The 27,159-nt window shown below is 47.9% G+C and overlaps 1 protein-coding gene across 1 annotated transcript in view; it reads right to left on the bottom strand.

The window, feature by feature from the left end:
* APC2 (APC regulator of WNT signaling pathway 2) overlaps positions 1-27,159 on the bottom strand; it is an 85,726-nt gene that overhangs the window by 8,646 nt on the left and 49,921 nt on the right. The window contains exons 8-14 of the mRNA XM_081958003.1: positions 19,856-19,948; positions 12,245-12,629; positions 9,356-9,451; positions 7,961-8,100; positions 5,835-5,912; positions 2,914-3,030; positions 510-724 (exon numbers count right to left, since the gene is read on the bottom strand). Of these exons, the coding sequence (XP_081814129.1) occupies positions 510-724; positions 2,914-3,030; positions 5,835-5,912; positions 7,961-8,100; positions 9,356-9,451; positions 12,245-12,629; positions 19,856-19,948 (1,124 nt within the window). The remainder of the gene's footprint in view (positions 1-509; positions 725-2,913; positions 3,031-5,834; positions 5,913-7,960; positions 8,101-9,355; positions 9,452-12,244; positions 12,630-19,855; positions 19,949-27,159) is intronic.

The raw sequence follows: 27,159 nt of genomic DNA, 5'->3' as shown, positions 1-27,159 counted from the left end.
TAATCTTTTTGTTGTTGGGTGGCAAAAATGCGAGTGTGCGCATGCACGCATGCCAGAACCCATAATGCAAAGCGCATGCCCCCACATGCACAACCCCCCATGCTCTGCCCCCATGAACCTCCACACTGAGCTTGGTATTTCCTCCAGGGGGTTAGGGGAGACTGTTTTTGCCTTCCTCAGGCTCCGGAGGCTTTCCTGAAGCCTGGGAAGGGTGAAAGCAGCCTCCCCCTGCCCTCCGGAGGGCCGAAAATCAGCTGGCCGGAGCGCGCATGCACATAGGAGCTGACGGCTCATGTGCCAGCAGATACGGCTTTGTGTGCCACAGGTGGCCCAAGTGCCATAGGTGAGTGCCAGGACAAAATTTTCACATCGAAGTGCGTCGAGTACCGAATTTGATGAGTTTCAAAGCAGTTGAGTATCAAGGTACCGTTGTACTGATGGCGGAAGGAAGACGATCCTGGCTGCAAAGGTTAGCTACTGGAACGTGGAGGAAAACAGAGATTACTAACCGGTAGTCTTCTCTGGTAGCAATGAGGCTGGAGACATTCCTTAGGATCCCACCTCCACTTTCAATGATGGCAAGGGAGTTACTCTGGCACTTGTAGGTGAGCGTGCTCACTAGGAAGCCAAGCGCACCTTCCACCATACAGATGGCGGTTTTATTCTCAGTGCTGTGAGCTGAGAGATTCCACAAGGCACTGAGGACGCTCTTCAAGGTGGATTCCTAGTGTAGGGGGAAAAAGACAAATAAAAAAGTTTCTCTTCCAAGAAAATTGGAAGGTTATTGATAATTCCCAACTGTCAACACTGAGCAATGTAGACTGCTTGGGGCAAAACAGGTTGTGATCCAGCCACCCAGGCACCTGTATTGCTAAAACAGGGGTGTCAAACTCAAGGCCCGCAGGCCAGATCCGACCCGCGGGATGCTTATCGTATTTTTCGGACTATAAGATGCACCGGAGTATAAGACGCACCATGATTTTGAAGAGGTAAATTTTTTTAAAAAAGTTTTGCACTCTGCAGGCCTCCCACACCCTCTGCACACCTCGTTTTTTGCAAAAAAAAAAAAAAGGGGGGGGAAGGTGGCATGCAGAGGGTTTGAGAGGCTTGTACAGTGCTCCTGTGGGCTGGGGGAGGGCAAAAATGAGCCATTTTCCATAAAAAAGGGCTGTTTTTGGCAAAAAAGGGGGGCATGCAGAGGATTTGGGAGACTTATAGAGTGCTCTTGGGGGCTGGGGGGGGCGAAAATGAGCAAAAAATGGCCCGTGTTTCACAAAAATGGGCCGGTTTTGGCAAAAAAAGGGGGGCACGCAGAGGGTTTGGGAGACTTGTAGAGTGCTTCTGGGGGCTGGGGGGGGGGTTAAAAATGAGCAAAAATGGCCCATTGTTTGCTCATTTTTGCCCTCCCCAGTCCCCAGGAGCACTTTGCAAGCCTCCCAAACCCTCTGCACGTCTATTTTTGCAACGGGGCGGGGTTTCAGTAAGCCAAAAATGCTGTATTCAGTGTATAAGACGCACCCAGATTTTCACCCTCTTTTTTGGAGGAAAAAGGTGCGTCTTATACTCCGAAAAATACGGTAGATCTGGCCGACAGCAAAGGACTGGCCTGTGGTACTTCTGCCAGTGAAAACGGAGCTCAGGCGGCCTTCCCGAGGTCTGTTTTTGCTGGCAGAGTGCTTGGGCCACCACAGGTACCCCCGACACAAGTGACGGCCAGCTGGCTGTGCCCACCCTGGTCATGACCCCTGCCCCCCCCTGAGGTCAAACCTGACCCTGATGCGGCCCTCAATGAAATTGAGTTTGACACCCCTGGGCTAAAGCAGTTGCAAAAGATGATTTTGACACTCACAACATGTGGAAACAACACTGTCCCCCCCTGCCGCCCAGTGTCAAAGAAGTTTGTCTTGCCTCTTGGAAAAAAACTACCCGGATTTAACCAGCCCCATGTGATATGGATCACACTGAACCGAAATCGCACTGGCCATGGTAGATACCCCGATGCCCTCTATAAGTGGGGCACAATACCATCACCGAATTGTGACTGTGGAGCTGAAAAACAAACTATCCAATGCATAGTGGCTGTGTGTCTAAACAATATTGGAGATTTTCGCTGAATTCTCGGCTACGACCAATGAGGTAAAATATATATATATTTGCATATACGTTGGTAATCTTCCTGTGAGGATTTCAGATTGTATATTCTATGTTTCGTATTTTACTATTCCTTTTTTACTTAAATGTAATGTGAACATGCCTTACGATAAATAAGCATCAATCAATCCTAATGTAGGCAACCAAACAGAGTTAAGGTTATTTTCGAAGCCTACTCATTCCAAGGCTGTCAGAATATTCATGAACTGGAATAGGACATAGCAACAGGTCAGCCATTGGGGATTGGCTGCAATAGGACATGGTAACAAGCTCAGCCAATGTATAAGCATGGCAACTGGGTCAGCCAATGGGAACTATTTGGTGTCTGAGAGCCATGCCAGATGGCTCGGAGCCTGGGTGTGGCTTATCTATGTAGCTCTGAGTCTGTGCAAGAGAACTAATCTAGTCTGGTCTTGTCTGTATTAAGCTCTGAACGGAAACTCAACCGATCTCCTAACTGCCTATGTTTTGCCTATAACTACTACCACGTTGGAGAATCCACTGTTGGTATTGTACATTTACTTATGTGTTATTATGTATATAAAGAAGTTCATGAATCCGGCTGAATCAGTTATCTGTGTGTGCTTTCTGGATGTGATTTCTGACAAAGACAGACCCAGATTTGACTCTTGATGGGTTGGAGGTCCACCTAGGCTGCTGGTAGGAGCTACGGCCAGGAGGGCTATTGCTCATTTTGTGCGTCCATCAGTGATGACCTTACTTTAGCAGAGTTGGCTGTCGATTCTACCTCTTCTTTCTTACCTTGCTGGCCCGTAAGGCACACTGCATCAGCCCTGAGACACTGCCCACTTCTCGCAAGACTTTCTTGCTGTTCATATCAGCTCGCCATGAGAGATTGCGTAGGATGCTGGATACCACCTAAGAAAAAAAGAGCGGGCAATTAATTTTCCTAAGGGGTCACAAGAAAAACGAGGACTGTTGTGGAGGACCAAACCAAATAGGTGTTGTGGCCCTCCAGCAGCCAGAGGAGCTGGCAGTAGAGTCCGGACAGTGAGGAGGTTGGGGAAGAACATGGGCCAGTCCTGGAGGCTGGGGAAGGCTCGGACGAGGGCTCTGCGTCGGAGGCAGAGACGGGACCGAGGTCGTCTGGCTGTTCTCAGCTGCCTACAGAGCTAGACAGCAGTGAGGCAGAGGAACAGCTGGAGCCTGTTCCCATTGTGCGCATGCGCAGAGCTGCCAGAAGACAACAAAGGCTAAGAAATCAGGGTCGACTTGGGAGTAAAGCCACAGGTGGACGGTGATTGGCCCCTTCCATAGGAAATAAAAGAGGAGCGAAAGGGGAGTGGGCTTTTGCAGGAAACAATTCGTTCGTTCGTTTCAAGAGTGTGAAGATCTGTCCGTGAATCTCAGAGACTCTGTGCCAAGTCTTTCCTTGCACAGCACTGCGTTGGGAAAATATTTACATGGCAGCTTTCCAAAACAGATAAAAATCTGTGGTCATAACTTCACCTTTGAAAGACTGTTTGACAGGCCTTTGCTGAATGTGAATGAGATGAATTCACATTCGTTTAATAAAAGGGGTTTTGTCGGCACCAGGAATCTGCTTCATACTTTTGGGGGAAGCTTAGGTCAGAACAATAGGGCTGTGAAGGTGTGTCGATATGCAGGCACGCAAATATGTCCCAAAGATGCTTTTTCGAGAGGCAACTAGTTTTTCTTTGATTTTCCTTGAAGTTGCTTCGCTTCTCATCCAAGGAAAACAAAAGAAAGTCCAGTTGTCCCTTGAAAAAGCCCCTTTGGGACAACCGTAACCTGGATGACTGAGAATCTCCATAGACATGCACGCAAATAGGTAAATAGAAAAATAAAAACAGCAGTCGCCTTCAAAATAAAAGAAATCCACGGGGGATGGGCAGGGACAGCCAAAGGGCCAGATGTGGCCTGGGGAGGAGAGGGGCATGAAATGCCCGCATGGCTGGCTGGGGAATGCTGGGAATTGAAGCCCACGCATCTTAAAGTTGCCAAAGTTGAAAAACATTGAATTTGAAGCAGAGTCTGCACCAATCCCTCACTTACAGCTCAACTAACTTCATGGTTATGTGATGTAGGAAGTTAGTATCCATCCCTCTCCTAGAAGAATGGAATATTCTAGGAAATATTAAGAAGGCAGAATATTACGTTTCCCTGGGTGAGAAAAGGAGAAATATGTTTTAAAGACAAAGCAGTTGTCCCCACCTTCAGCTCCAGGATGATGGGATTAAGACATGGCTCTCAGGACACAATAGGATTAGCCTTCTACCCATCTCACCACATGGCATCTGGGAAGATTACATCACCCAGCAAGACTCAACCAAGCCTAGGACTCAGGACAGCCTACAGAGTTGCCCCTGCATGGCCCCTCATGGGAGTCTGGCAGCCAATCAGAACACAAGCTCAAATTCAAAAGCCCAGAGAGGGTATAAAACTCAGGCACTCTCAGCATCTCTCCCCCTTTCCCCCCCCTTCATCCAACGTCTTCAAGGCATGTGATCCTGCCCACCATTAAAACCATCTTTCCAAGCAACTTCCATGAATCCAGGGTCTTTCCCCCCACCTGGAACTGAACCCAGGTGGACATTTCTTCCAACAGTGAAGATGGAGGAGTTAGCACTGCCTTGGGCTCCTAAATAAAAGGTAAACTTTAAATCTAATAAATAACATTTAACATTTTTCTGGGCAAGGAGCGTTTCAGAATGAAAGCTACCTTCAGCAGATATTTTTCCTAATGGGCCAGATAGAGAATCGGAGGTCATGTTAAAGCAGCTTTGAGGTGCCTTCTTTACATGCTCAGAGAAGGAGACATCTCGGCCTGGACCTGCTGGAGAAGGCCGGGTAGCAGTGACGTGCAGTCAGGCGAGGCAAGTGAGGCAGAGCCTCACCGCTCTCATCATGAAAAGAAAAAAAAATGTAAAAGGAAAAAGCTGAGCAAGCTGCTGCCTCACCGTGGATGACTCTGCTTAACTGTTTAAAAAAGCCTCGAAAAAAGCGCCCTCTAGAGGCTTTTTAGAGGCTTTTTTTAACAGTTCAGCAGAGTCATCCACGGAAACCAGGCAAAGAGCCATGCTGTAGCACACACACTTTCCCCCAGCCTCTTTCTTTTGGAAGGCTTGGATCGGCTCCCCTCCGGCTTCTCTGCCTTTCCTCTCACCCCAGCCTGCCAGCAGGAGGTGAGTGGGTGGGCTTTATTGTGTTCCAGGCATTTCCCACCCAGACAGCAGGCTGCATTTGCAATGGTGGAGGTGTTTGGGGAAGGCAGCAGGGGAATGGGGGGGATGGCAGAGGAGCTGCTTTCAAACTGGAAAAGATATCCAATCCAACTTTTTTGTGTGTGTGTGTGTTTGTTTGAGAGTGAGTGAGAGAGGGAAGGGGGTAGGAGAGATAGTCCAATCCAACGTGTGTGTGTGTGTGTGTGTGTTTGAGAGAGGGGGAGGAAGGGAGGAAGGAGGGGAAGGGAGAAGAAAATGAAAAAAGGAAACTTATTTCGCAAAGAAGAAAAACAAATGCTGTTGTTTTAAATCGGAACTGAGCATGCCTGGCTGTGGAATTCTGGGAGTTGAAGTCCACAAGTCTAAGAATATTTGAAACCCACCACTGTGTCAGTGCCTCACCAGCCATAAACCTCACCGCACGTCACTGGTGGGTAGGGTGAAGATTCAGTGACCATCCAGGATGGCCCACCATACCTGGTGCAGTTCCTCGCTGTCAGATGCTAATTGGTCCACGATAGCTTGCATACACCTTTGCCGCGAACATAACGTTGCCTGAACAGCAAGAAAAGAGTAAGGAATAGCAATTAGGGATGGATGGGGTTTTTTTTTAGGATTGATTTTATGTTCCTCCGAAGAAGTTACAGAGTCACAAGCCCAGGGCTGTTGTAACTTTGAACAGGCAAACAAGGTTGAATGGTTTTAAGTTGAGGATTACCTGTAACAAAATACCTCGACTTACAGCAGTTTGTTCTGTGACCGTTCAAAGTTACAACGGCACTGAAAAACGTGACTTATGACCAGGGGTGGCGTTCATTTACCTTCCTTACCGGTTTGCAAATGTGAGCACGGGCGTGAGCGCTCAGCCTTCCGCGCATGTGCTTTGCCTAAAAAAAAAGGGCCTAAATGGGATGCCGTAGAGCTGGGGCGGGTGGGCGGAGCTACCCTCGATTTCCGCTACCGGTTTGAGTGAGCGGGTCTGAAGCGGTAGAATACCACCTCTGCGTATGAGCATTTTGCAAAATTGCAACCTTTGCAGCTTCCCCATGAACACGCGATCAAAATTTAGATGCTTGGTAACGGGTTCATACTTCATGACCGTTTCTGTGTCCCCAAAGTTCACGGGATCCTCTTTTGCGACCTTCTGACAAGCAAAGTCAATGGAGAATCCAGATTCCCTTAACAACCATATTGCTAAGCAAATGCAATGATTCGTTTAACAATGGTGGCAAGAAAAGTCGTAAAATGGGGCAAACTCACTTAACAAGTGTTTCACTTAGCGACATAAACTTTGCGGCCGTAACTCAAAGACTATATGTAACAGGAGTTCTCCCTGAAGCCGGCTACTGCTATTTTAAAACCAACGGGGTGATAGCAATAGCACTTATATACCGCTTCCAAATGCTTTGCAGCCCACTCTAAGCGGTTTATAGAGTCAGCCTATTTTCCCCAACAATCTGGGTCCTCATTTTACCCACCTCGGAAGAATGGAAGGCTGATGCAACCTTGAGCCTGGTGAGAGTCGAACTGCCAAATTGCAGGCAGCCGGCAGGCAGCAGAAGTAGCCTGCAGTACAGCACTCTAACCACTGTGCCACCAAGGCTCAAATATCTATTTAGGTAAATACTTGAAGAATTAACATTTTATAACTCAGGATGTGTGTGTGTGTGTGTGTGTGTGTGTGTGCGTGTTGTATTTGTGCTGATAAATAAATAAAGGGAGACTAGTATAGATCTATTTCAAGCTATTTAGCTCTCATCAGCTAGCCATACCCTTAATGGGATTCGAACCAGGGCTTTATTACATATTAGGCAGTTGTATTAGCCACTAAGCCACAGGCTCTCCTCCTTATCAGCTGAGCCAGGGAAATAGGTATGTATTTGTGTTACAACCCCTGGTATGCCCAAATATGGGAGGGAGCTCACTACTCCCTCTTTCTGTCCTTCGGCTCATTACAGAAAACCATACATATATATGTATGTATGTATGTATGTATGTATGTATGTATGTATGTATGTATGCATGTGTGTTACAACCCCTGGTATGCCCAAATAATACTGGTTCAAATCCCAGTAAGGGTATGGCTAGCTGATGAGAGCTAAATAGCTTGAAATAGATCTATACTAGTCTCCCTTTATTTATTTATCAGCACAAATACAACATATATATATATATATATATGCGCCTTAGCTATGAGCCATGCGGATATTGGAAGCTTTTCCACGGCTTTTTACAGCATTTTTCCCTGCTGGTTTGGGTGAATAGGCAGGAAAAAATGCTTTAAAAAGCAGGGGGGGGGGGTTTGCTGAGAAAGAGAGAGAGAGAGGGAGGGAGGGAGGGAGGGAAAAAGGAGAGGGAGGGAGGACCACAAACCTGGCATTAGACACAGCTTCAGAGGATACCTTGAAAAAGCACAGCAAACCAGGGCTGGAAGGGACCTGGAGGTCGTCCAGTCCAACCCCCTTGCTCCAGCAGGACATTGTTAAAGTGAGTTTCTGTCTTTTGAGCCCCACCCCCCAGTCACATGACATCCCCCAAGCCACGCCCACAGAACCGGTAGGAATTTTTTTTTAGATTTCACCACTGCTTGGATCCCAGCGCACCTTGTTGACCACGTCGCCAAAGGTGAGGTTGGTCAAGGCCATGCCTGTGTAGCGCCTGAGTGCCAGGTTGAGGGGGTCATTGGTCATCTTGTGCATCTCGTAGTCCACCTGCAGCAGCTCAGCAATGGCCTGGAGTCCACCTGGGAAGGGAAACGTAGAAGAGAAAAACTGTGAGCCCCCAACAGCAGCGCACAGCCAAAGGTGCAAGATTCCCCCAATCATATTGATCAGGGTCAGTGCAAAGGAAAAGCAGCCGCCAGACGGTAGAACCATGGAAAATAAAGAACTATGCAGATAGTCCTTGACATACGACCACAATTGGGACCAGAATTTCCCATTAAGCAAGAGTGTTGTTAAGTGAGCCGTGTCTGATTTTACAAATGTTTCCTTCCAGTCGTTAAGTGAATCCCTGCACTTGTTAGGGTGAATCACATAGTCGTTAAGCGAATCCTGCTTCCCCTGTTGACTTTGCTTCTAAAAAGCTGGCTCAGCTCGCAAAGGGCAGAGCCTTCAGGCAGAGCCACAGGAGGAATTGCCCAAAGACCTTTCATTACATCATCACCCAGCAAGGCTCAACCAAGCCTGGGATACAAACACAACCTACAAAGTTACCCCTGCATGGCCTCCTGAGAGTCTGACAACCAATCAGAATCTGGATTTTATGCCCAGAGAGGGCATAAAACCCAGAGCACTCTCAGCATCTCCTCCCTTTTTTTGTCCGGGACTTCAAACCATGTGATCCTGTCCACTATGAAAACCATCTTTCCAAGTAGTCTCCATGTTCTTTCTTCGCACCTGGAACTGTAGGAAGTTATCACCCAACCCCCTCCTAGAAAAATGAAATATCCTGGGAAGTACTGAAAAGGCAGAATATTATATTTCCCTGGATCAGAAACGGAGAAACATGGGAGTCTGACCAGTCAGAATACAAGATCAAGATCAAAGGCCAGAGAGGGCATAAAATTAGGGGCTTTCAGCATCTCTGCCTCTTTTCTTCTTCACCCAACATCTGGAAGCATGTGATTCCCCCTTTTCTGTTCAGGAGCTCAAGCCATGTGGTCCTGTCCACCATTAAAACCATCTTTCCAAGCAGCCTCCATGTTTCCAGTGTCTTTTTCTCCACTTGGAACTGAACAGAAGGACATTTCTTCCAACAGGACCCTTCCAACTCTGTTATTCTATTCTATTCTATTCTATTCTATTCTATTCTATTCTATTCTATATTGCCAGAGGTTCAATACTGACAGGCTCAAGGTTGTGTCACCCTTCCAAGAAACGAGGACCCCGGTTGTTGGGGGGGCGCAATATACTGACTGTGTAAACCGCTTAGAGAGAGCTGAAAAGCATTATGAAGCGGTTTAGGGCAGGCTGCAGTGTCCCCACGTGTAAACCTACCCAGCTCATTCATGGCACGGCGGTATTCCTCATCGAACGAGAGCTTCATGATGGCACAGGTAGCTTGGCAGATCTGGGGCTCGATCGGAACAGGAGCTGCAGAGAAGGAAGTGGAATGCGGTGAAGGGAACAGAGACCCCAAACTTTTAATTGCACCGACTTAGGATGCAATTCAGTGGATCCACATCCCTTAGTGGTTTATACCCCAAGTGAACCCACTTAAAGTAGGATTTTGGAAACCGGGCACAAGCTCAAAACATTGCTGGTTAGATCAGCGGGCTGGAAAGACTTATGAAGGGGAAAGGAATGAAAATGTTTAGCGCAGCGGTCACCAGTTGGTGGTCCGTGAGAAAATTTTGGTGGAGAAAATTATTTGCATTTTTTATACTGCACTAAATCAGGGGTCCTCAAACTATACCCTCTGGGATGGATACGTGCAATGAATCCTTGTGTTGTTGCAGAGAGTCTCCCCCTTCGGGGTCTTTTGGGTCGGAGGGAGGCAGAAACTCCAACTTGGGGTCTGCCTCGGCCTCCTGGTGCGGTGCTTTGGGCAAAGGCTGGAGGGAAGCGCTGCTGGTGGCGGTGAGCCAGAGGGCCTCGTTCCAGTGGGACTGCATCATGGCCTGGAACTGGCTGACCATCTCAGCCTGCAGAGCCTCCAGGCGCTGGCACCTGGCCTTGCACTCCCGCAGGTCTTCCCTCTACTTGGAAAGCCTATGCTCCTAGTCCTCAGTGAGGTGCTTCTACTGAGCCTCCTTCTCAGTCAGATCCAATTTGACCTGAGCCAGCTGTTTTGCCAACTCTTTCTCGTGGTGGCTGCTTAGCTCCAACAACTGCTTCCTGTTGGGGTCTTAAGGAGCCCGGGTCAGGAGGCGAGGAGTGGCTGGGAAGGGAGGGAAAAGTAGAGGCCAGCGAGGCGCCCCTCCACATGAGTGACATTGAGTTGGCCACACCCAGCCAGCCACATGACCACCTAGCCACGCCCAAGCAGCCGGTCATTAGGCGGACCATATTAGTGATCCGCGGGATTTAAAATTATGAATTTAGTGGTCCCTGAGGCCCAAAGGTTTAGGGACCCCTGGTTTAGAGCATGGAAAGAGAATACTGAGCGGAGAGAGCATAGCTAAACAGGAGTAGCAGAGAGACTCTTCTAGAATATTAATAAACTCTCCTCCATAAAGAAGAACCTTAACGGTTGCTTTGAAGCCAGTAATTTTGAAATGAGCTCATGAAAGATGCAACGCAAAATTCAGACATCTGGGAAAACAATATAACTTTAAAAACATGTTGGTAAGGCAGGCTCTCTTTAAAATGTTTGGTTTTAAAGCCCCACTCATTGGGTGGGGCTTGAATTAATGCTGTTCAAATATCCTTTAGCAAGCCTCTTAGCGAATCCAACCACTGGAAGCTGGCACAGAACTATTCCACTTAAAGAAATACTTTTAAAGTCAACAGAAATTGAGTATCTGCCATTGAGTAACCCCAAGTCAGTTTCTGTCTCTCAGGTTTAATGTAATCATTGCATTGTTATGCTAAATAAAGGGAGAGTGTGGCCTTTATTTACTCAGTTCATTTCCTTTCTCTACCGCCCTTCCAAGATAGGGCAATTTCCATTAAAAGTGAGGTCCTTAAAAAACACTGAAGCAAAACAAAAGGGACAAAAAAAATCGAAGTAACGCTCACATGATTTTGAATGGCAAAGCGTTGACATTTTTTCAGGTTGGTTGAGGGCCTGCAACGGAAATAGATCTCTGGACTCTATAAAAACTGAGAGCCCATCTCTAAGAAGATTGTGGACAAGCCGGTGAGCTATGGACTTCTCTGGCTAGTCTTCATGAGCAATAGAGAGCAAGTAAAACAGTCCCAAAGATGCTTTTTTTCAGGTGGCAACTGGACTTTCTGGTTTTTTTTTTCTTTTGAAGACGTTTCACTTCTCATCCAAGAAGCTTCTTCAGTTCTGACAGGATAGTGGGGAAGGGAAGGATTGATATTCCTTGCAGACAGCTGGTCATTTGCATCCTTTTAGAGGGTCGTTGAGGCCCCCTGGAGGTTTATCTGTGTCCTCAGGGTCACCTGAGTGGTGCAAATGGTTCCTGTAGTCTGCATTTTTTTTTACAGATTGTTAGCTATACAATTTGGGACGAACACTGTGCTGTCCTAGCAGTGTAAAGCTAGTGTAGGAATTAAGAACTGTCTCCTTTAAGAAACTACCTCATGGGAAATGTAGGCAGAGACTGCCTTATGGGAAATGTAGTTCCGTGACATGGGATCACATCTATGTTTATGATTGGCCACCGGGGCATCTTGCCCACATGCAAAGTTTATAGCCGGTCAGTATGAATGCCTTTGTGAACAGGAATAGCAGCGTTCTACATCTCCGCTCAGCATGGGGATAAAATCATCATCTTTTTACACTACGTGATGGGACGTCAGAAGTATCTTAACACTGAACTGTTAAGTTTTGCTATTAAGAATGCCTGATAATAAACTTGATCTGAAAGAGATTCCTAAGCGTGGAGTTAACTGCATGCCCCGAGCAAGCCTACAACGCTTGAGGCAGAACAAACACCCTTTGAATGGTGGGGGAGTAGGGATGGATTTCCAGAGAAATAAATGCAGGCTGGGATGGGCGTGGCCAGCCAGCTTGAACTCACTCATGTCGGGAGAGCCTGTGGTGGCCAAAGCACTCTGCCAGTGAAAACAGAGCTCCGGAAGGGCCACTCGCGGTTCTCCAGAGCTCCATTTCTGCTGGCGGAGGCACCGCGGGATGGGCCTTAGCTGTTTCCAAGGTGGCCTCGCGAACCAGATCTCAGCGCTCCGTGGGCTGGATCCGCCTCCTGCTTTAGAGTACCTGCAAAGTCTGATAGGTAGCCCCAATCCTCCCTCTACCTGCTCCCCCCTCGGGGATCTTGGCCCCTTCCTTCTGGATCCTGAGCCAGTCCCAGCAGGTCTCGGAGTAGGAACGGATCTGTTCCAGCACGTGTAACACCCGCATCTCCTTCTTGGCCTGTCCCTCGTCGGGCTGAGAGAAGATGATGTTGTGGAGGGCAGCGTTAGCCCGCATGCGACAGTCCTTCCCTGCGGCTCCGGGGCTGTCGGGAGCGCTCGGTTCCCGGTCGGAGTCATGGAGAATCTGGATGAGCAAAGGGAGGCACCCTGACTTGCGCATGGCCAGGCAGCTTTCCTGGGAACTGGACATAGCCAGCAGAGTGCGTGACATGTCCTCCTTGTCGCGGGTGGCCAGCATGGAAAGCAGCCAGAAGACTACCTCCACCTGCGAACCAGAAGAAAGAAATGCCTTTTTATTCACATTCAGCACCACGGTGATTTCTTTTACCTTATAGGTCCATTTGTTTTTCTTCTCTACAGGAAGTCAAGCGAGACGGTTGTTAAGTAAGGTTTTACAGTTAGGCGAAAAAAAATCAAAGGCACAGATACAGTATAGGTCCGGGATGGCGAATCTATGGCACTCATGCCACAGGTGGCACGTGGAGCCATTTGTCGGGGCACGCGAGGCGTTGCCCTGTCAGCTGGCCAGCGTGCATGTGCGTGCTGGCCAGCTGAGTTCAGCCTTTTTTAAAAGCATTTTTCGCCCTCCCCAGGCTCAAGGGGCTTTATAGGAGCCTGGGGAGGGCAAAAAGAGCCTTCCCTGCCCCCCCTGGAGGCTTCAGGAGCTTCCCTGAAGCCTCCGGAACGCAAAAAACTGACCCTACGGGCAAACCGGAAGTTTGGGAACAGACTTCCGGTTCGCTTGTATGGCTGGTTTAAGCCCTCCGGAGCCTCTAGGGACCATCAGGAGGCTTCCCTGAAGGCTCTGGAGGACTAAAAACGGCCCTACAAGCAAACTGGAAATCCATTCCCAAACTTCCGGTTTGCCCATAGGGCCAGTTTTCTGCACTCCGGAGGCTTCAGGGAAGCTCCTGAAGTTGTTTTGGCCCTCCTGAAGGTCCCTGAAGGCTCCGGAGGGCTTAAACCGACCCTACGAGCAAACTGGAAATCCATTCCCAAACTTCCAGTTTGCCCATAGGGCCATTTTTTTGCACTTCGGAGGCTTCAGGGAAGCTCCTAAAGCTGTTTTCGCCCTCCCCAGGCTCCTATAAAGCCTCTGGAGCCTGGGGAGGGTGAAAAAAGCAGGCAAAAAATGGGGGGGGGGAGCGTCTGGACATGCGCGGATGCACGCTGGTGTGTGTGTGTTGCACATTGCATTATGGGTGCAGCACGCCTGCACACGACCCCCCTGCGCTCCCCCCGCTTATGGCACGCGAGCCAAAAAAGGTTCGCCATCGCTGGTATAGGTGGTACCGTGCTCAATAGTAGTAACTGTGAGAGGGATCTTGGAGTCCTAGTGGACAAGCATTTAAATAGGAGCCAGCCGTGTGCAGCAGCTGCCAAAAAAGCCAACACAGTCCTAGGCTGCATAAACAGAGGGATAGAATCAAGATCACGTGAAGTGTTAATACCACTTTATAATGCCTTGGTAAGGCCACACTTGGAATACGGCATCCAGTTTTGGTCACCACGATGTAGAAAAGATGTGGAGACTCTAGAAAGAGTGCAGAGCAGAGCAACAAAGGTGATTAGGGGACTGGAGACTAAAACATATGAAGAACGGTTGCAGGAACTGGGTATGTTTAGTTTAAGAGAAAGAAGGACTAGGGGAGACAGGATAGCAGTCTTCCAATATCTCAGGGGCTGCCACAAGAAGAGGGAGTCAAGCTATTCTCCAAGGCACCTGAGGGCAGGATAACTAAGGCAGAATATCAGCAAATAGCCCGAGCCTGTAAAGATGAAGTGAGGAAAGCTAAGGCTCACAATGAAGAAAGGCTTGCCACAAAAGTAAAAATTAACAAAAAAAGCTTCTTCCAACATGTTAAAAACAAGAAAAAAGTTAAGGAAACAATTGGTCCATTGCTAGGAGAAAGTGGCAAGAAGGTGACAAGCAATAGGGAGAAAGCAGAACTATTTAACTCATGTTTTGCATCTGTCTTTACACAAAGGGATAAAACAGTCCAACCTATCAAAAGCAGCACCACAAAATTAGGAACACAAATTGAAATAGGGAAGAAAATGGTAAGTGAGCACCTGTCTACCCTAGATGAGTTCAAATCACCAGGACCGGATGGATTACACCCCAGAGTTCTGAAGGAACTAGCAGACGAGATCTCAGAACCACTGAATTATATCTTTCAGAGATCCTGGAACACCGGGGAACTACCAGAGGACTGGAAAAGAGCTGATGTGGTTCCCATCTTCAAAAAAGGGAAAAAATTAGATCCAGGAAACTACAGACCTATCAGCCTAACCTCAATACCAGGAAAGATTCTGGAAAAAATAATCAAGCAACGAATTTGCGAACACCTAGAAGCAAACAAAGTAATAGCCAAAAGCCAACATGGATTTGTCAAAAACAGATCATGCCAGACTAATCTTATTGCATTCTTTGATAATGTGACAAAATTAGTGGACCAGAGGAATGCCGTTGATATAGTTTACTTGGACTTCAGTAAGGCTTTTGATAAGGTAGACCATAACCTACTACTAGATAAAGTAGAAGAATGTGGGTTAGACAGCATCACCACCAGATGGATTGGTAACTGGCTGACCAACCGCACTCAACGTGTAGTTCTCAATGGAACTGCATCTACATGGAGGGAAGTATGCAGTGGAGTACCCCAAGGCTCTGTTTTAGGCCCAGTACTCTTCAACATCTTCATCAATGATTTGGATGAGGGAATAAATGGGGAACTCATCAAATTTGCAGATGATACCAAGCTGGCAGGAATAGCCAACACTCCAGAAGATAGGCTTAAGATACAGAAGGATCTTGACAAACTTGAACATTGGGCACTATCTAATAAAATGAAATTCAATGGTGAAAAGAGTAAGGTTCTACATTTAGGCAACAAAAACGGAATGCACAGGTACAGTATAGGTGATACCTTACTCAGTAGTAGTAACTGTGAAAGGGATCTTGGAGTCCTAGTGGACAACCATTTAAATATGAGCCAGCAGTGTGCAGCAGCTGCCAAAAAAGCCAACACAGTTCTAGGCTGCATCAACAGAGGGATAGAATCAAGATCACGTGAAGTGTTAATACCACTTTATAATGCCTTGGTAAGGCCACACTTGGAATACTGCATTCAGTTCTGGTCGCCACGATGTAAAAAAGATGTGGAGACTCTAGAAAGAGTGCAGAGAAGAGCAACAAAGATGATTAGGGGACTGGAGACTAAAACATATGAAGAACGGTTGCAGGAACTGGGTATGTTTAGCTTAAGAGAAAGAAGGACTAGGGGAGACATGATAGCATTATTCCAATATCTCAGAGGTTGCCACAAAGAAGAGGGAGTCAAACTATTCTCCAAAGCACCTGAGGGTAGAACAAGAAGCAATGGGTGGAAACTAATCAAGGAGAGAAGCAACTTAGAACTGAGGAGAAATTTCCTGACAGTGAGAACAATTAATCAGTGGAACAGCTTGCCTCCAGAAGTTGTGAATGCCCCAACACTGGAAGTCTTTAAGAAGATGTTGGATAGCTATTTGTCTGAAACGGTATAGGGTTTCCTGCCTAGGCAGGGGGTTGGACTAGAAGACCTCCAAGGTCCCTTCCAACTCTACTATTGTATTGTATTGTAAGAAGCAATGGGTGGAAACTATTCAAGGAGAGAAGCAACTTAGAACTGAGGAGAAACTTCCTGATAGTTAGAACAATTAATCAGTGGAACAGAAGTTGCCTCCAGAAGTTGTGAATGCCCCAATACTGGAAGTCTTTAAGAAGATGTTGGATAACCATTTGTCTGAAGTGGTGAAGAGTTTCCTGCCTGATCAGGGGGTTGGACTAGAAGACCTCCAAGGTCCCTTCCAATTCTGTTATTCTATTCTAAGTGAGCTTTGCCCCCATTTTACGATCTTCCTTGCCACAGTTGTTAAGTGAGCCACCGCAGTTGTTAAGTGAATCTGGCTCCCCCCATTGAGTTTCCTTATCAGGAGGTCGCAAAGGAGGATCACGGGACCCTGGGACACTGTGACCGTCATAAATATGGGTTGGTTGCCAAGTGTCTGAATTTTGATCACATGACCATGGGGAGCTGCGATGATCTTAAGTGCGAAAATACATCCTAAGTCACTTTTTAATGCCGTTATTGTTCTGACCGAGCCTTCCCCAGCAGCACGAAGCCGCGTCCTCGTCCCGATAAACCCCTTTTATTTAATTTGCAGTGAATTCCTCTCCAGCAGTTTTTCCAGATAGTTCACAATTCCCTTCCCTTATCAGGCTTGGAGAGTAACCAGGCCGATATCTTTCAGACTCCGCAATACTTGGCAAGAATGCAGGAATGAACTAATTGTCTCCTGCAAACTCCACTTCCCTGTTGCTCCTCTTTTGTTCCCTATGAGAGGGGCCATTCGCTGTCCACCTGTGGCCTTATTCCTGGGATTGGCCCTTGTTCCTTAGCTGTTCCCTTCGTCTGGCAACTCTGTGCATGTGCACACTGGGAACAGCCTCCAGCTGTTCTTCTGCCTCACTAATGTCTTACTCCGAAGGCAGCTGATAACTGGCAAATGGCTCTGGCCCCATCTTGCCTCCGACACAGAGCCCTCATCAGAGCCTTCCCCAGACTCCAGGACTGGCCCATCTCCCTCCCCAACCTCCTCACTGTCCGAATCTGCTGCCAGCTCTTCTGATCACCGGTGGGCCACAACAGTTGTAGCTTTGAACAGCCACTAAATGAACTGTTGTATTTTATTTCATGCTGTATTGTTACATTTCATTCCACAATACAGATAGTCCTCTACTTACAGTCGTTCATTTAGTGAATATTCGAAGTTACGATGACACTGAAAAAAGTGACTTATGATGGTTTCCCACACTTGCAATGTGGCAGCGTCCCCATCGCCAAGTGATCAAAACTTACTTATATTTACGACGGTTGCAGCGTCCTGTGTGTGTGTGTGTGTGTGTGTGTGTGTGTGTGTGTGTGTGTGTGATATATTCCCCTCTTGCAACCTTATGACAAGCAAAGTCCATGTCGGGAAGCCAGATTCACTTAATAACCTGTTACCAGCTTAACAACTGCAGTGATTCACTTAAGAGCTGTGGCAAAAAAGTCACGAAAAGGGATGAAATTCACGTAGCTGTCTCACTTAGCAACAGAAAACCTGGGCTCCATTGTGGTTGTAAGTCAAGCACTACCTGGTGCAAATGTTCTTTTTTAAAACAAACCCAAGTGTGAGAAGATTGGGAGCTGCACCTTTCGATGCTGCCACTAGATGGCACTCACGTAAAAGCCCAGCACCTCGGATTTGAAACTGATTTGCATCATGTTAAAAAAAAAAAAGGAAAAAGAACGGGTGAAACTTTGATTGGTTGTGGCCATTATTTTGACTTTTGTTTTGACTTCCTCTTCGCAGACATCCCTGTTGAGGGTCAGTTTTCTTGCTTGGGTAGAGGGTGCCTTAAAGTCATTGTTGATTCCTGGTGACTATTTAGACCAGGGGTGTCCAAACTTGGGAACTTTAAGACTTGTGGACTTCAACTCCCAGAATTCTGGGAGTTGAAGTCCACAAGTCTTAAAGTTCCCAAGTTTGGACACCCCTGATTTAGACAAATCCCTGAAGCTTTGTCTTGGCAAATGTTTAGAAATGATTTGCCGTTGTCTTCTTTCTAGGGCTGAGAGAAAGTGGCCGGCAGAAGGTCACCCCAGCTGCCTTTGTGCCTAAGGCAAAACTAGAACTCAGAACCACCCAGTTACTAGCCTGAGGCCTTAACCATCTCAGATAAGACTCTAATTGAGCCCAGGAGCAGGGTTGTAAGTTGTGGTGGTCATTAAGCAAATCACAATGTGGCCGTGCCTGATTTTACGACCTTTTTTTTTTTTTTGCTGTGGCTCTTAAGTGAATGTGGCAGTTGTAGAATGAATGCACGGTTGTTAAGTTGAATCCATTCACTTGTCTGCAATTGGAGATTTATTTATTTATTTTTGGCTAGAAATGAAGCAAATGCTAACTTCCAGCAAAAAAAAAAAAAAAACCATAGTAAAATATTGGTCACATGATTGCAGGATGCGGCAAACAGCTGTAAAGGGGGGGGGTCAGTTGCTGAATGCCAAAACGTGATCATGTGACCACGGATGGGGGCAGCTGTCAGAACTTCAAATAGTTTTCCATGGTAACTTTGAATGGTCATATTCTGACCGAGGCTTCCCAAAAGCATGAAACAAATTCCTTGCCCCAGCAAAAACCTATTTTATTAATTTGAATTCTGCTCATTCACAGCCGGCAAAGTCTTTCAAGGGAGGATTTATGGTCACAGACCTTATCTGGCTGGGAGAGCTGCCAGGCCGATATCTGCAGAACGTGGCAAGGAGTCTCGGAGAGTCACGGACAAGAAAAACCCCACTCCCCTTTCGCTCCTCTTTTATTTCCTCTGGGGGGGGGGCATTCATCGTCTGGCCTTACTCCCAAGTCGACCCCTGTTCTTTAGCTATTCCCTTCGCCTGGCAACTCTGCGCATGCGCACCCTGGGAACAGGCTCCAGCTGTTCGTCTGCTCCACTGATATCTGACTCCGAAGGCAGCTGATAACTGTCAGACAGCCCTGGCCCCCTCTCTGCCTCCGACACAGAGCCCTCATCAGAGCCTTCCCCAGACTCCAGGACTGGCCCAGGTTCTTCCCCAACCTCCTCACTCTCCAAATCTGCTGCCAGCTCCTCTGGCCGCTGGCGGGCCCCAACAAAATGACCAGTTGTACGTCAAGGACTATCTATACACCAAATTGGCTGTCTTTGTAGGCTTGTCAAAACACACCCACAAAAGGGAAAACGGACTCCGAAAAGTAGAATCCGGGTTAAATTCCAAAAGCGAAATGACACCCGATCCTACCCTGTGGAAACACATCCCCATGGAGATCCAGATAATCGCAACCACGTTAAGGCATTCAAGACGTGGTGGTTCCCCCAGACGTTTGGGCCACAAAGTTAATTGATTTTGGGTTGATTCATTTCCAAACTTGAGTCTGTTCAATGGGATGGTTTTAGTCCACGCATGCACATTATGTACGGATGTTTGTTTATGCTGTGATGGTGTTGCGTTCAACTCCTCTATTGGCCTCCTACAGTCACCGCAAGTGAGATGGGTGATTGGATTAAAGAAATTAGAAATCAAAGGAATAAATGAATCAATTGATAATAGTTTGCATGGAGGCTGCTCTGCATTTGGAATTAAGGAGAAACTTCCTAAAATTGGAGACATTTAAGCAGTGGAATGGCTGGCCTTCAGAAGTTGTAAGTGCCCCATCAGTGGAGGATTTTAAGAAGAGATTGGACTGCCATTTGTCTGAAATAGTGTTGAGCAGTGACGGCGAATCTATGGCACTTGGGCCACCTGTGGCACGAGGAGCCATATCTGCTGTAGACGCCTTAAAACTGCCTGCAGGTCAGAATTATATGGATATGCTGATAAAAAGCATTTTGTTCTTTTTGAGCATAGAAACATACTACTGTACCTTACTGTTGCCCAGCTGATCCTTCGCTTCCTCTGAATGGGTTGCGATGTCCAACCTCCCATCTCCTTCGGTGCTTGGCAGTTTTCCAGAGGGCTGGAAGAGAAGAATTGGGAAACACATAGAAACCTTTTAATAAAATTTGCATCCTGTCACCCTGTTGGAGTCTCCCTGCTAGAAATGGCAAAGCCCATTTGGGTAGATGTGGTTGTCTTAATCTTGGTCTGGCAAATCCAGAGAGTTTTGGAATATTTCCCTGGGAGGGTAATAATATACATAATATTCCTTCCTCCTCTTATTTTTCCCACCACAGCAGCCCTGTGGAGGTGAAATAGGCTGAGAGAGAGAGAGAGAGAGTGATTGGTCCAAAGTCACCCGGCCAGCTTTCATGCCTAAGGCAGGACTAGAACTCCCAGCCTCCAAGTGATTGGCCCAAAGTCATCCAATCAGCTTTTGTGCCTCAGGCGGGATTACAACTCACCGTCTCCTGGTGATTGGCCCAAAGTCACCCAGATGGCTTTCATATCTAAGGCAAGACTAGAATTCCCAGTCTCCTGGTGATTGGTCCAGTTACTCAGCCAGTGTTTGTGTCTCAGGCAGGACTATAACTCACTTTCTCCTGGTGATTGGCCCAAAGTCACCCAGATGGCTTTCATATCTAAGGCAAGACTAGAATTCCCAGTCTCCTGGTGATTGGTCCAGTTACCCAGCCAGTGTTTGTGTCTCAGGCGGGACTATAACTCACTTTCTCCTGGTGATTGGCCCAAAGTCACCCAGATGGCTTTCATATCTAAGGCAAGACTAGAATTCCCAGTCTCCTGGTGATTGGTCCAGTTACCCAGCCAGTGTTTGTGTCTCAGGCGGGACTATAACTCACTTTCTTCTGGTGATTGGCCCAAAGTCACCCAGATGGCTTTCATATCTAAGGCAAGACTAGAATTCCCAGTCTCCTGGTGATTGGTCCAGTTACCCAGCCAGTGTTTGTTTCTCAGGCAGGACTATAACTCACTTTCTCCTGGTGATTGGCCCAAAGTCACCCAGATGGCTTTCATATCTAAGGCAAGACTAGAATTCCCAGTCTCCTGGTGATTGGTCCAGTTACCCAGCCAGTGTTTGTGTCTCAGGCGGGACTATAACTCACTTTCTCCTGGTGATTGGCCCAAAGTCACCCAGATGGCTTTCATATCTAAGGCAAGACTAGAATTCCCAGTCTCCTGGTGATTGGTCCAGTTACCCAGCCAGTGTTTGTGTCTCAGGCGGGACTCAGGCCGACACACGAGGGAGGTCACACCTTGGACCTTGTTTTTGTCTCTCGCCAGTGGTTGAGTGATCTGGGAGGAGTGAATTTAAACATCACTCCTCTGTCATGGTCAGATCACTCACTCCTTCGACTTGACTTCCCTGGTGCTACCCCTCGCTGCGGGGAGGCGGAACCGGAAAACACTAGAGGGTTCCGCCCCAGGCGCTTGATGGAACCAGACAGGTTCCAGACGGAGCTTGGGCCACCTCCTGCAGCCCTGACCCGCCCTCGGGTAGAGGACCTGGTGGCCGCGTGGAATAATGCGACTACCGGGGCCTTGAACCGGGTGGCGCCTTTGCGGCCTCTCCGGCGGCAACGATCCACCCTGGCTCCTTGGTTTACCGAGGAGCTAAGGGTGATGAAACGCCACAAGAGACGCCAGAGTCGTTGGAGATCCTCCCGATCCGAATTTGACCGAGCACAGGTACGAGCCCATTTAAGGACGTACCTAGTGGCATTGAGAACGGCCAAACGTCAATATTGTGCCGCTCTCATTGCATCCGCAGAGAACCACCCTGCTGCCCTGTTTCGGGTGTCCCGCTCCCTTCTGTTTCAGAGGCCGCGGGAGGCCCCTCTACAGGGTAGGGCAGAGGAGTTTGGGAAATATCTGCAGGATAAAGTCACTCAAATCCGGAAGGATTGGGTCCCCTTCAGTGGCCCAGTCGAGACGCCAGTGGCGAGTCTTGAGAAACCTTTTTGGGAGGAGTTTGACTTGGTTGTCATCGAGGATTTGGACAGATTGCGTGGACGACTGCGACCTACCACATGTTTACTGGACCCGTGTCCCTCCTGGCTTGTACTGGCATCCTGGGAGGTTACACGCGACTGGCTCCTGGGCCTAGTGAACGCTTTGTTGGGTGAGGGGTCTCTCCCGGCCGCCTTGAAAGAGGCGGTGGTGAGACCCTTGCTCAAGAAGCCTTCCCTGGACCCTACAGAACTGGCCAATTATCGTCCTGTCTCCAACCTTCCCTTTTTGGCGAAGGTTGTAGAGAGTGTGGTGGCTTCTCAGTTTCCACGACATCTGGAGGAGAATGATTATCTAGACTCGCGCCAGTCCGGCTTTCGCCCTGGGCACAGCACAGAGACGGCCTTGGTCGCATTGGTAGATGATCTCTGGAGGGCCAGAGATAGGGGCTGTTCCTCTATCCTGGTCCTATTAGACCTCTCGGCGGCTTTTGATACCATCGACCATGGTATCCTGTTGCGCCGACTGGAGGGGTTGGGGGTCCGGGGCACCATTTTGCGGTGGTTCGGCTCCTACCTCTCTGGCCGGACGCAACGTGTGTTGGCAGGGGAGCAGAGGTCGACCCTATGCCCCCTTACTTGTGGGATGCCACAGGGGTCGGTCCTCTCGCCACTCCTGTTCAACACATACATGAAGCCGCTGGGTGAGATCATCCGTGGTTTCGGGGTGGGATATCATCTGTACGCTGATGATACTCAGCTGTACATTTCCACCCCGAACCACCCCAACGAGGCCGTCGAAGTGATGTCCCGGTGTGTGGAAGCCGTACGGATCTGGATGGATGACAACCGACTGAGGCTCAACCCTTCCAAGACGGAGTGGCTGTGGGTTCCGGCTCCCCGGTTCAACCAGATAATTCCATCTCTGGCCATTGGGGGCATTCAACTCGCCCCCGTGGAGCGGGCGCGCAATTTGGGCGTCCTCCTAGATGCCAGGCTGTCCATGGATGAACATGTGACAGCCGTGGCCAGGGGGGCGTTCCACCAGGTTCGCCTGGTGCGCCAATTGCGCCCCCTATTGGACCGGGACGCCCTACGCACAGTCACCCATGCGCTGGTGACGTCTCGCCTGGACTACTGTAACGCTCTCTACATGGGGCTTCCCTTGAAATGCACTCGGAGACTGCAGTTGGTCCAGAATGCGGCCGCGCGGGTGATTATGGGGAGTACCAAGTACTCCCATGTGACACCTCTCCTGCGCGAGCTGCACTGGCTTCCTGTGGTCTATCGAGTGCGTTTCAAGGTCTTGATTACGATCTTTAAAGCACTCCATGGCTCAGGACCTAGTTACCTGCGGGATCGTATTCTGCCCCATACATCCCTACGACCCATCCGCTCGCACAGAGAGGGACTTCTCCAGGTGCCGTCCACCAGACAGTGCCATGGGGCGGCGCCTAGGAGCAGAGCCTTCTCTGTGGCGGGCCCAACCCTGTGGAATGACCTCCCCCCGGATATTAGGACCACTACTGACCTCCGCTCCTTCCGTGTCAAGCTCAAGACCCACCTTTTCCAAATAGCTGGCCTGGCTCAACCATAACTTCGTATCGCTCCTGATGGGTTTTTTAATTTAGTAATTTTATTTAAGGGGATTTTAAATTGTGTTTTTAATTGTCTTTCACTTATAAGTCAACTCTCCTCCATGCACATATGTATATGTCTCTGTTCTTTTTGTATATATGTCTGTCTTATGTGTATTTTTATTTGTTTTGATTGTATGCCGCCCTGAGTCCTTCGGGAGAGGGTTGCGGCTAATCAAATAATATTATTATTATTATTATTATTATTATTATTATTATTATTATTATTATTATTATTCTTATTATTACTACTATAACTCACTTTCTCCTGGTGATTGGCCCAAAGTCACCCAGATGGCTTTCATATCTAAGGCAAGACTAGAATTCCCAGTCTCCTGGTGATTGGTCCAGTTACCCAGCCAGTGTTTGTGTCTCAGGCGGGACTATAACTCACTTTCTCCTGGTGATTGGCCCAGTCACCCAGATGGCTTTCATATCTAAGGCAAGACTAGAATTCCCAGTCTCCTGGTGATTGGTCCAGTTACCCAGCCAGTGTTTGTGTCTCAGGCGGGACTATAACTCACTTTCTCCTGGTGATTGGCCCAAAGTCACCCAGATGGCTTTCATATCTAAGGCAAGACTAGAATTCCCAGTCTCCTGGTGATTGGTCCAGTTACCCAACCAGTGTTTGTGTCTCAGGCGGGACTATAACTCACTTTCTCCTGGTGATTGGCCCAAAGTCACCCAGATGGCTTTCATATCTAAGGCAAGACTAGAATTCCCAGTCTCCTGGTGATTGGTCCAGTTACCCAGCCAGTGTTTGTGTCTCAGGCGGGACTATAACTCACTTTCTCCTGGTGATTGGCCCAAAGTCACCCAGATGGCTTTCATATCTAAGGCAAGACTAGAATTCCCAGTCTCCTGGTGATTGGTCCAGTTACCCAGCCAGTGTTTGTGTCTCAGGCGGGACTATAACTCACTTTCTCCTGGTGATTGGCCCAAAGTCACCCAGATGGCTTTCATATCTAAGGCAAGACTAGAATTCCCAGTCTCCTGGTGATTGGTCCAGTCACCCATCTAGCTTTTGTGCCTCAGGCGGAACTAGAAGTCATGGTCATCCAGTTTCTAACGATGTCTTTACCACTACCCTAAACCAGCTCTCTTATTTCCATTTAACACTTTATTAGGTTATAAGATAAGATACAAAATCCAAAAGTAAATAGGAAAACAATGGGGGGAGGGAAGAGAAGTGAGGAAGGGCTGAGAAACGGAAAAAGAAGTGTCGACTTCCGACTCCCTCGGTTGCCGTTAAATAGAGCATTAACATCAAACCACAGCTTTTGGTTTTTTCGTGCTAGCATAAACTAGTTATTTCTATAAAGATCTATCAAACTAATCAGTAAAACCCCAAATCAAAGTTTCATGCTTTTCCACTTCAAGCACAAAGTTCAGAAGCTTTGTCTCCATGTGGAAAACGAAAGTACTTATATTCTTTTCTTGAATCAAAGTGTTTTGCCATTTCCGCCAACCAGCTCTCCTTAGATCATTAATTAAGGATTTGGGTGAATCCATGGAGGAAGTGCTCGCGGGGGAGGGGGGGTGTCCAAAAAGGTAAGACGGCGGACGTCACCCTGTGAGTGAAACCATTTGTTGTTTTATGTCCATTGTGCATATAACATGTTTTTAAAAAGCAGTGGGGCTTTTAAACAGACAGTGGAGCAGAGGTGGTATTCAGCCAGTTCTGGACAAGTAGTAGCGGAAATTTTGAGTAGTTTGGAGAACTGGCAAATAGGCTGGCCCCGCCCCTGCAGCTTCTCAGCTGATCTTCTTTTGTTGCCCTGCACAGGAGAACGGAGCTGGAAAGCAGATTAGTGGGCTGGGGAGGGAATGGGGATTTTGCAGTATCCTTCCCCTGCCATGCCCACAAAGCCATGCCCACAAAGCCATGCCACGCCCTCAAAGCCACATCACACTCACAAAGCCACGCCCATAGAACTGGTAGTTAAAATTTTGAATCCCACCAATGCAGCGGAGGCTACTATGTCAGGCCTGCAGGCGTATTCTTTTTAGGATCTTTGGCCTGCCACCCTTTCTATTATTTTACTATGCTGTTTCATTAGTGGGGAATAGGGAGGGGGGAATAGTAAGGAGAAGAATGTGTTGTTGTCAAAAGAAAACATTCCTTTCTAGAAGTCCAAGGTCATCTTTTGTCTCCGCACCTCTGCACCTGACCGGAACTAGATGGGTGGAAGTGCCAGCATGGCAGAGGAAGATTGGACCATGTGGTGGACTTGTGGGTGTAGGGGCAAGGTTTTAAACTTTCAACTGGGTGGAAACCCAGGAAGCTTTCAGATTCGGGTTTCCACAGTTTGTACCAACATGTCTCTCTTATTAAATTGGAACTTTGATGAAAGCTATGCCTTGAACTCTGATTTAATTCTGGATGATATTTGATATGATATGATGACACTACTTTCATGACTCTTTGGCTCACACCCCCTTATCACAATGGCAGGTAGCCGAAAACTAGATATGCGCAGCTATTATTTCTTAAATGCTAATGAGAAAAGAAACACCTCCATTTTTCATAAAAGCCATTCAGTCAGGGAGCTAATTAATGAGGGAGATTGGGAGCTCCTCTACATGGGTGGCTTAATCAAGGTTGATTTGCTTGATGCTTGCGTATGGATTCCTGAACTTAGCAGAGGTTGGACTAGATGGCCTCAGGAGACTCCCCCCTCCCTCCAGACTTCTGAAAGAGGGTCAAGTCATGCGTCACTCAGCCGGCAGCGGCTGATTCCACCCTGCATCTGTCCTATTTTTGGAATAAGACTCTGAATTTTCAAGCAGAAGATGGATTAAAAAATGTGAACGAAGTTGTCATATCAGTGACCTACAACAAGGGGGTCTTGTATATATTCGTGGAGGGGGGGGGAAACAGAGGCATTTTGTCAAAAGACCACTCCTCAAATCCAGAGCTGGCGCCTGCGAAGAGAGTACAGTTGAGGAGAGAATCTTCAACTTACAACCATTCGTTCGGAGATCGTTTGAAATTACGACGGCCCGGAAAAAGGGTTTTCGCATTTATAAATTGTGCGCATCCCCATGGTTATGTGACAACAGGCGTGTATTTTTGACGGCTGCAGTGTCATGTCATTTACCTTTTGCAACTTCCTGACAAGCCAAGTCAATGGGGAAACCAGATTCACTTTTCAACCGTGTTAACAGCTGCAGTGATTCACTTAACAACGCAGCCACCCTGAGTCACTGAAATTGACATGCATTTGATAAATTATGTGTGCGTAATCTACAGTTAGGCTCACAATCTAAAACTGGTAGAAACGGAATCGTTCAAGACCCAACTAAGAACTATTAAGTAGCGCTAACCTAAGACTTAGATGCTTAGGTCAGCCAGATGTTTGGACTGGATTTGACACTGTTATCCACCCACTGAGTCCTTCCGAAGGATCCCAGATAGGCAGATGTGGATATTTTATGGTGCTAAAGGTATTGTCGCAGAATGTCAGCTGTTCCCAGCAAAGCTGACTTTTGCAATTGACTGACGGCGAATTTGTCAATGCCAAAGGTGTTTCAGATCAGTGGTGGGTTGCAATTTATTCTACTACTGGTTCGCTCGCGCGATTGCACGACGCTTCTGCGCATGTGCAGAAGCATCCGGGTGGGTGGGCGGAGCCTCCCACCGCCACCACTACCGGTCCGCCCGATCCAGGGCGAACCAGTAGCAA

The sequence above is a fragment of the Natrix helvetica genome (genome assembly GCF_964273705.1).
Source record: "Natrix helvetica genome assembly, chromosome: 1".
In the NCBI taxonomy this organism is placed as follows: domain Eukaryota; kingdom Metazoa; phylum Chordata; class Lepidosauria; order Squamata; family Natricidae; genus Natrix; species Natrix helvetica.
The sequence above is the reverse complement of the archived record's forward strand: the minus strand, read 5'-3'. Positions and strand labels throughout refer to the sequence as shown.